This window comes from Colletes gigas, unplaced genomic scaffold (assembly GCF_013123115.1).
Source record: "Colletes gigas isolate AHSC1104 unplaced genomic scaffold, ASM1312311v1 Colletes_gigas_Sc00020, whole genome shotgun sequence".
NCBI classification, from domain to species: Eukaryota; Metazoa; Arthropoda; class Insecta; order Hymenoptera; family Colletidae; genus Colletes; species Colletes gigas.
This window is the reverse complement of record NW_025106649.1, coordinates 4,478,855-4,488,373: the sequence shown is the minus strand read 5'-3', so window position 1 is coordinate 4,488,373 and position 9,519 is coordinate 4,478,855. Positions and strand designations below refer to the sequence as shown.

Here is a 9,519-nt window from a genome sequence, read left to right as displayed (position 1 = left end):
AATACCATGATAAAATAATTTATTTAATGTGTTCTATTACATCAAAAAATAAGTATGTAGTTGTAAAATACTCACATTTTAGTTATAATAATTACAACCGTAAATGTATTATAATTTTGAAATTATTAATTTAATTTTTAATTCTTTTCAAACTAATTTTAACGGTGGAAAAATATTGTTATATTAATTGGCATTCAAAACATTTCTTCAAGGAAAAATTAGTATTGGATATTATGTATGGATTTGAACGGATGTACAAAGCACCTGTAAAATAATTGATATATTCGTGTAAAAAGCTTACATAAAAATTGCAAAATACTTATTTTATATAATAAACTTGAATATTTCTATTTAATAATCAATTTCTATCTATAGAAATTGTTACTGATTTTATAAATTGTAATCTTGTTAGTCTTAAAAATACAATCAATTTTAATCAATTTTTTAAAGCAAGACATAAATTTCATATGTCATTAAGATCACAGGCTTTACCGTTCTTTATAGAAACTATAATAGTTCTTAATATCACACACAGGATGGTCGACATCCTAGAGTATTGAATGAGTAATATAAGTTTCACTGAGTTTCTGGAATATCGTCTGCCATTATATTAATGATTTGGTTACATGGAGGTGGTCTATGACGACCTAATTGGTATCTACATTTTCTTATTAATTGAGGAATAATAATGTTGTTATAGCACGACATTCCAATTAGTAGCATGGTGAAACCAATAAGCTACAAAAAATAACAATTGAATTTCATTAAATATGCATTAACTTATGTGAAAGTAATGGTAGGATATTTACCTGTAAGTAATGAAAAGTTTGCCAACCAACTGCTAAAGAGAAAGCCCATATAACAATAGTTCGAATACTATCTAAAATCATTCTTGTAGTAGCACTCATTTCTTTGGTAACGCTGATACCCGAAAAATTAAAAAAAGCTATACTGAATGCAATACCTGTGCAAAAATAATATATTTAATAAATGTCTATAATTGTTTCATCAATGAGATGTTTGTAAGTTACAATTAATTATGAATATACTGACCTACTATTGCCATCAGCAATAGACCACTGTTTCCAATTTGGATAAAAGCATCTTTAGTAGCTTCAAGTGTCCCTCGAGAATTGTCAGCAAACGGAGGTGATGCAGGTATAAAATTAAGAGGAATCATTAAAATACATATACTAATGAATCCAAAGACACCTGTAAAAAGTACATTTTTATGTATTGTTTTTAATGTAAATGAATATTTTATATTTTAAAAGTATTACAAAGTACCTTCCCAACCAACTGCTTGCAGCGCTGGTATATTTTGCTCTGCTATAAATTTTTCTTCTACCACCATTTGAACAGCTGTTATAATCTATTGTAATAAGTCTGTGTAACTGACATTTGCCTTATTTTTAAAATAAACAGATTTTATTACTTAATAATGAAAGCATATAAATGGTATAATTTTACCTGAGCACATATAATAAGTAAATCTCCAGTTATAATAGAATTTGTGTTACTATTTGAATTTTCCATAACTATTATGTCACTGAGTCCAACAAGAACTAAACCAATTAAAACCATTCCTATACCAATCCATTCTCTGCTACCTAGTTTTCTATTGAGAAAACTCATAGAAAGGATAGCTGTGAATATAATAACAGCACCACGCAACATTTGAAAACTACTCACGTATGTCAAACTCAAGCCGACATACATAACAGATGTAGCGCACATATCGCACAATGCAGGAATGAATAAAATAAAAGGATTAAATGTTTGTGATCCTTTAGTTAAAGTATTGTTATCCACAGAGCCATCCTATAATTAGACAATTCTGATGATAAATATTTGCAGCTAATAAATGTAATATATGTTCATCTAATGCAGGAATGGCCAACAAGAGATGATTTCGACATGCAAACCTCCTCCCCCATTGTCACTTATTAGTACATAAGACACAAGTTTGAATGTGCTAAATGTCAAGATTTTAATAGGTAGATCATGACACATTTTTAAGAAAAAAAAAAATCAATCGTAAGTTGGCCAGCCGTGATTTAATGGATAAAACTTACACCTTTACGACTGTAGTAATGATAAACAACTTTAAATACTACAAGACACATCATCTCCCCTACAAACATAAAGGAAGACTGCATAAACGGATGATTGAAATGCCTGAGCTCACCATCTTCACCCGGTACTATTTGTTTATCGGCAAATCTAAATTAAAGACAATAAATATATTTAGTTACATAAAGTTATATATATTTTTCTTTAATTAATTATATTTTAATTAAATAATTTTTTACATTGTATTTATGTCAATTTAGTTACTTACTTTACCGATAAACTATTAAATGATCCAGTTACAACCAAAAGTACAGCTAATATACGTTGGTAATGTGTCCATGCCATTTTTAATTGTGTATAAAATTCTGTAAATAATATTCATGAAAGTATTCAGAACAAATATTAAAACACTCAAGATTCAAAAAAAAATGTATATCATTAAACAGATGTGAAAAACCACTACTTCACATAAAAGGAAATAATGTTACAACGTTGTCTCAGATAACAAAAGAATTTCACTATGTGCTTTGCTAATCTAATCAAAACGTGCATATGTATGTAAATATTCCATAAATTTAATATAATTTTATGTTACAAGGTTCCAGTATATTTAAACTCATCAGAAGTATAAATTAATATTATGCATTGAAGTAAAGTGAATACAGAAACAGTATCTCGTTCATGCTAATATGATTAATTAAGGCCTTAAATATTTAAAGTATTAATAATAAATTTATAATTAAAGTATTAAATATCACTGATTTAACTATATTACAAAACGTACAATATACAAAATATTTTGTAAATTACAATAAAAAACTAATTTTCAAAATATAGCAAGTAATGATGAACATCCGAAATATGATCATGAACGAAGGATAAATGATTTATAATTCGTTACACGAAATAAAATATAAAACGGATAACAGGCTAATAGTTTTTAGAGCAGTACAATAATATAACGATTAGTAAACATTACAATATTTGTAAATTGTATTATTGCAATAGGGCAATGAAAACTTTAAAGCGTATAGATATAAGTATTTTTAATCGCCACCTCAAAAAAATGAATATTATGCGATTTAAGGAGATAAAATCAGTGTGGTCAGATTTGGCATAATTGCCAAATTAAGTACATCGACGGCGACACTAGTAACGACGAACTTCCTTAGCGTTTAACGGAGATGGGGAAAGCAGACATACAATACTATCATACGAACCACGTAGGTACAGTCCTCCGTTGACTTGAAGCTCGCGGAAGGAATGCTGGAGAAGTAGAAAGGATACACGTATTCCCACGCACACATTGATCTCTAGCTCGCTATTCGTCGCGGCAGTTACACACACATGTGGACTGCCTGAGAGCAAAGGAGCGAGATAGATAAATGGGCGTTCCGACTCCCCTTGCTTCTGTGACGTCCCGTAAGACTTCAATCAGCGGAGGACAGTACCCGTACAGTGGTCCGCTGACTTGATGTCTCGTGGTACGGCACAGGAGCAAGGGGAGTCGGACCGCCCATTTATCTATCTCGCTCCCTTACTCTCAGGCAGTTCACATGTTGTGTAACTGCCGCGATGAACAGTGAGCTAGAGATCAATGTGTGCGTGGGAATACGTGTATCCCTTCTACTTCTCCCGCATTCCTTCCGCGAGACTTCAAGTCAGCGGAGGACTGTACACGATTTCCCGAAGTGTCAAGCTCACGTTACACGGCCACTACATACTCCGTTAAATGTCAAGAAAGTTCGTCGTTACTACGATCACCGTCGATGCACTCAATTATGTCAAATCTGGCCACAATGGATAAAGCAGTAAACGTCAGGATAAACGAATGAACATATTTATCCAATGATTATATTATAATAATTTCATAATAAAAAATAATATTCTCAATCAGATAATTAATATCAGATATTTAATACAGGCATATACATAACGAAACAGAAATTGTTAATTTAAGAAAATGATAGCTAACAGGACCAAATAAATTGTAATTAAATACCTTTGTTTTTACAGCACAATTAATGTGTCTTATACGAAATTATCACACTGCAACGATTACTGAGTCAAAAGTATTTTTTATATCTATAATTAATTAAGTAACAAAGTTCATTGCACGGTAAAGATAATATCACGATAGAACCAATATCTATTTTCCTTTCATACAAGTGTCGTATCAACAAAAACTGGACTTGAAGGGAACATACATATGTATGTATTAATTTCAGCATTACAGGTTCTCAACTTCTATCAGGACTATCACAACCGACTCCAGTTCTAGCTATGTTGAACGAAAAACAGTAAAACTGTAAGAATCTGAAAATTTGCTACTTTTGCACTTGATAGAAAGAGTATGCAGTATTTGTGCATCTCTGTCTATACAGCGCAAAATTTGACTCTCGCAACTTTACTGCTTCTCGCTTAGCATGGTTCGCATTAAAGTCAGCTGTGATATTATGTATGTTGTAATATATACGTAATTATACATAAACGTATTCGTCGTGCATAATCTCAACTATATGTACTTGGTAAATAAATTTTTATCGATATCCAATTGACAACACTCCCCATCATTATTTCTTTTGGCGAAAGAAAGATTTGTGCTTTTAAGATCAATTGTGAAAAATAATCATGTGGCATGAAATATTTGAGATGAAAATTTTGAAAGTATGATTTTCAACAGTTATTTTCTCATTGTATTTGCCCTATCATACTGTAACATGAAAATCTACTTTGTAAAAACTAGAATAATTTTATTAAAATATTATTTAATTGCAATTATAACGAAACAAATCTGAATATAAAATAAATATTATAGACATATTTTACCTCATTTTAATATACATTATATGTTATATAATACTGTGTATGTATACAGTATATACAGGGTGTTCGGCCATCCCTGGGAAAAATTTTAATGGAAGATTCTAGAGACCAAAATAAGATGAAAATCAAGACTACCAATTTGTTGATGGAGGCTTCGTTAAAAAGTTATTAACGTTTCAAGTTCCGCAAGTAGAACGGCAATCTGCGTACGGCTGCGTGCATGCGATAGTGGTTTTCACTCAGCATGAGAAACTCTACTTACTGACTCATCGACAGCCTTACAGATTTTTGAGTGAGAACCACTATCACGCGTATGCAGCTGTTCTCAGATTGCCGTTCTACAAGCGTAACTTTAAACGTTAATAACTTTTTAACGAAGCCTCAATCAACAAATTGGTATTCTTGATTTTCGTCTTATTTTATTAACACGAGTTACATTTGAATTATACAATTATATCATGAAACCTTTAAAACATTTATGAATGTACTTACATATACGCACTTGCATGTTAATTTCTGTTTAACAAGTCTATTCTATTAATTTTATTAGAACATATATTTTTTAGATTATACTACAACCATTGTCAAGTAACAATGTCTGATTTAATTATTACTTGTTTCAAGTAAGCAATTGCTAATAGTAAGTTTAAAATGACCGCCAGTAGCAGAAAAAGTAAACAACATACACAGAAATGCCAGGAAAAGCACCGCCGGGTGCACACGCGCGCATGCCAGATACGCGTACGTGAGCTCGTGGAGTTTCGGAAAGTCGACAAAGGCAAACTGACGCATGCCCTCTTTCTCGATTCTCCGAAGCTGCCCGAAGTAATTTCGGATCGCCTCGTGGGAGTCGAGAGAGAAAGGCTCACATTTGCCTTCTCGCTCTAAACAACTGAAATCCGACCTCCCGTCAACGGCATACGATTTGGATTCTCGAGCCGAGATTCTCGACTGCCCAGGCATTTTTACTTTCCGACCTATGTAGGCGCACATAAGCAAAGTACCCATAATGAAAAAAAAATTTTGTAAAATTTATTTTACGGAAATACACGTTTTAAGACCTCCTGATCATATTTTAATTATTGAAAAAAAAGAAATTTTTTTTTATTCCCATGTATGAGCACACGTATGTATATTATTAATACGATTTTTGAAAATCAAAATACTTTGAAAATTAATAAATTAAAATGAGATTCCACTCTTTACCAGTATTGTGCACGCTGTGGTATTTTTCAATAAGAAGAGTTCTTACTTTTTAACATAAACAAAACAGTAGAATTAATAATTGCAGAAATTAATTAATAATGATTTTCCTACCAACGACTAAACATACTTAGAACAATAGCTGCAAATAACTGGGGAGCCGACCTCAAAACCCTACTCCTAACGTATAAGGCAATAGTGAGATCAAAACTGGATTATGGATCAATCATATACAACTCAGCCAACACCAACATAGTAAAGAAATTAGACCCTGTACACAACAATGCTCTCAGAATAACTGTGGGCGCCTTCCGCACTAGCCCGATCAACGGCATCCTTAGTGAAGCTTCAGAACCTCCATTACGAATTAGAAGAAAATACCTAAGTATCAAATTTGCAGTCAGAATTGCCTCCCACCCACAGAACCCAGTCTTCCATAATGTATTCAGAAAAAACAACCTAAACTACTTGCAACAAAGGAAAAGAACACCCCATCCACTTTGCTACAGAATCAGTAATTATCTGAAGGAGCTTGGCATGGAAATCCAGCTCACATCGAGCAGATCCATCCCCAGCATCCCTCCGTGGACCTTTCCAAGAATCAGCACTAACACCTCTCTACTGAACTACAGTCAAAAGAAATCTGATCCAATCATGCTAAAGGCTATGTTCCAAGAATTGGAAGCGGGACTCGCAAACCACGTGCATATATACACAGACGGGTCCAAGGCACCATTCGGATCCGGATACGCAATTGTCAGGAACCAGTCAACCGAAAAAGTTAAACTCCATCACAAAACGTCTATCTTCCTATGCGAACTTCAAGCAATTAAACGCGCCATCAAATCAACTTTAACCGACCAAAATACAAATTTTGCAATTTTCTGTGACTCCACAAGCGCCATCTCAGCAACACAAAAACTATGGACAAGCAACCCTGTCATCCAAGAATGTCAAGAAGTCTACACCAGATCAAGCCAAAAGAACAACTCAATAACAGTAATATGGATTCCTTCCCACATTGACATAACCGGCAACGAAAAAGCGGACCGTGCAGCTAAAGAAGCAGCCAACTCATCCACCCCCAACCACCACGACAACGGCACTCACCTGGAAACGTTACTCTCCATTCTCAAAGAAAAAAGTAAAAACTGTTGGAACAAAGAGTGGAGCACATCAACCAAATCCCGTACAAAATTAATCAAAAATGACTTCTATGAAAAATCCATTACCTGGAAATTACCCAGACCAGACCAAGTGAGAGTATCACGAATCATTATAGGCCACACCAAACTGACCCATCAACACCTCCTCCAAAAAACAGGCCCACCAATATGCGAAACATGCAAAGACCTCCTAACAATAGAACACATCATCATCCACTGCAGAAAATATATTCCAATCAGGCAACGGCTCAACATAAAACCAACCCTAAAGGACAATCTGAAGGACAACACATCGACCCAAAATCTATTACAGTACCTCAAAATTACCAAATTGTACAACAAACTCTAAAAATGTATTCTCCGAGTCGCTAATAACCCTTAGCGGTTGATGCGACTTTAAACAAATAAATAAAAAAAAAAAAAAAATGATTTTCCTCGATTGTTTTGAAATAATCGTATCAATTGGTTATGACGAACTAAATAGAACTAACTAGAAACAAAGGAAAAGTGATCCCGTTTGCCAGTTTAATACAAAGTATGGGTTGTATCTTAAATTTTAAAAGCACATAGTCGAATATTTTTAAAGGTACAAAACATAGCCTTTCATTGTAGAACAGTAACATAAGTTAGCAGGTAATGTCATAAAACTGTTTTTCCCAGCTATATCCCTTTTTACCTGAAGTATAAGGTAAAAAGTACGAGCTACAAGGTACGATTATCCGAAAATCGTTCACATTTTATCAATGTAAATGAAGCGGCCTTTCCATCAGAGTTAGATACAAAATTTTGTTATTTCTGTGAAAACAAAACTTTCAGTAAATGTACGTGGTGCTTGAAATTTTTATGTTTTGACTGTTTTTGTGAAAAGTACCATCCAGATTCATGTACTTCGTACATTGAAAATAACATATGTTAAATGTAATCGGTTAAATTTAACTTCAAAAAAAAATATTCGAAGGTCAGACAAAAATATAATGTCATATTTAGTGTACGATTAAAGTATGATTGAAAAAATAAAAAAAAAAAGTTCAAGCAGGGTTCGAACCAGCAGAGCAGAAGAAGTTCGGAACTTGCAGGCAAAGACCTCATCACTCACGCCACGCTGATTAGTGGTGAACATAGTTCTATTTCTAAAAATAAGTACCTGTAATAACTTTAATAATATCTCAAAGTAAAACCTAACGCAAAACCTGGTTCCATTCCAACTTTTCCTTGTTAGAAACGAGTTAGAAAATCGCAATCACATTTTGCACATTATTCTAAAACATTTGTGGTATTCGTTTTCAATGCGATTTAAGTAAGCATGTAATGTATAAGATTTCATTTAATGTTTTCTTTTCTATAGAAGATAGAGAAAAAGTTTATATAATTTTTTTTATATAAAAATTAATTCGTCCTAAGATTTATATGAAACATTTAAAAGATTTTTTATACATTATGCCTATATGTATATCGGAACAACTATGAAACAAGAGGTATAATCTGTAAGGAGTGTATGTGTGTGGCTAGGAACCGTTATCGTTTGCGTCGATAGGAGTGTTTAGTCTAAGCTAGAGTAGGTATCGAGTGAGGTGTTTAGGTTTAAGCTGAAATACGTTTTAGAGACTGCGTCTCGAACGTGCGTTTTGTTTAGATCATTATTATAAGATAGGAATAAGGAAGGGTCGACTTTGACTGCAGGAACGTCACTCTGTATCGAACGTTGGTCGAGAGCAATCACAGTTTTACGTTTATGATCTTTTACGTTTACGTTTTATGTCTTTCTTTTATGTTCTTTATGTTAAATAGTTAGTAAATATTAAATAATATAATTACATCGTTACGTTTAGTGTTCACGTATTTGAATCCGTCCACACGCCTTTGAAATGAGAACATAAAACTTAAATGTAAAGTTTCATTTAAGTTCATTCAGCTATTTATATTCAATCGTATTAATAATATACATGTGTGCTCATACATGGGAATAAAAAAAAATTTCTTTTTTTTCAATAATTAAAATATGATCAGGAGGTCTTAAAACGTGTATTTCCGTAAAATAAATTTACAAAATTTTTTTTTCATTATGGGTACTTTGCTTATGTGCGCCTACATAGGTCGGAAAGTAAAAATGCCTGGGCAGTCGAGAATCTCGGCTCGAGAATCCAAATCGTATGCCGTTGACGGGAGGTCGGACAGGTCGGACTTCAGTTGTTTAGAGCGAGAAGGCAAATGTGAGCCTTTCTCTCTCGACTCCCACGAGGCGATCCGAAAT

General features: G+C 33.2%; 2 protein-coding genes across 4 annotated transcripts; one reads left to right on the top strand and one right to left on the bottom strand.

Annotated features, from left to right (window-relative positions):
* Positions 1–162: 162 nt before the first annotated feature.
* On the bottom strand, positions 163–4,176 carry LOC122400770 (solute carrier family 35 member F6). Of its 3 annotated transcripts, none has more exons than XM_043402409.1 (9): positions 4,076–4,176; positions 2,342–2,438; positions 2,076–2,223; positions 1,471–1,821; positions 1,288–1,372; positions 1,054–1,212; positions 810–964; positions 493–738; positions 163–264 (listed from the first exon to the last, which is right to left on the bottom strand). In XM_043402409.1, the coding sequence occupies exons 2-8, from the start codon at positions 2,416–2,418 to the stop codon at positions 577–579; spliced, it is 1,137 nt and encodes a 378-aa protein (XP_043258344.1). In that variant the 5' UTR covers positions 2,419–2,438; positions 4,076–4,176; the 3' UTR covers positions 163–264; positions 493–576. The 3 variants fall into 3 exon arrangements, with proteins under 3 accessions (XP_043258344.1, XP_043258343.1, XP_043258342.1); XM_043402408.1 differs by lacking the exon at positions 4,076–4,176 and adding an exon at positions 3,294–3,476; XM_043402407.1 differs by lacking the exon at positions 4,076–4,176 and adding an exon at positions 3,131–3,267.
* A 2,463-nt stretch (positions 4,177–6,639) lies between these two features.
* On the top strand, positions 6,640–7,617 carry LOC122400904. Its single transcript, XM_043402641.1, has one exon. The coding sequence runs from the start codon at positions 6,640–6,642 to the stop codon at positions 7,615–7,617; it is 978 nt and encodes a 325-aa protein (XP_043258576.1).
* Positions 7,618–9,519: the final 1,902 nt, after the last annotated feature.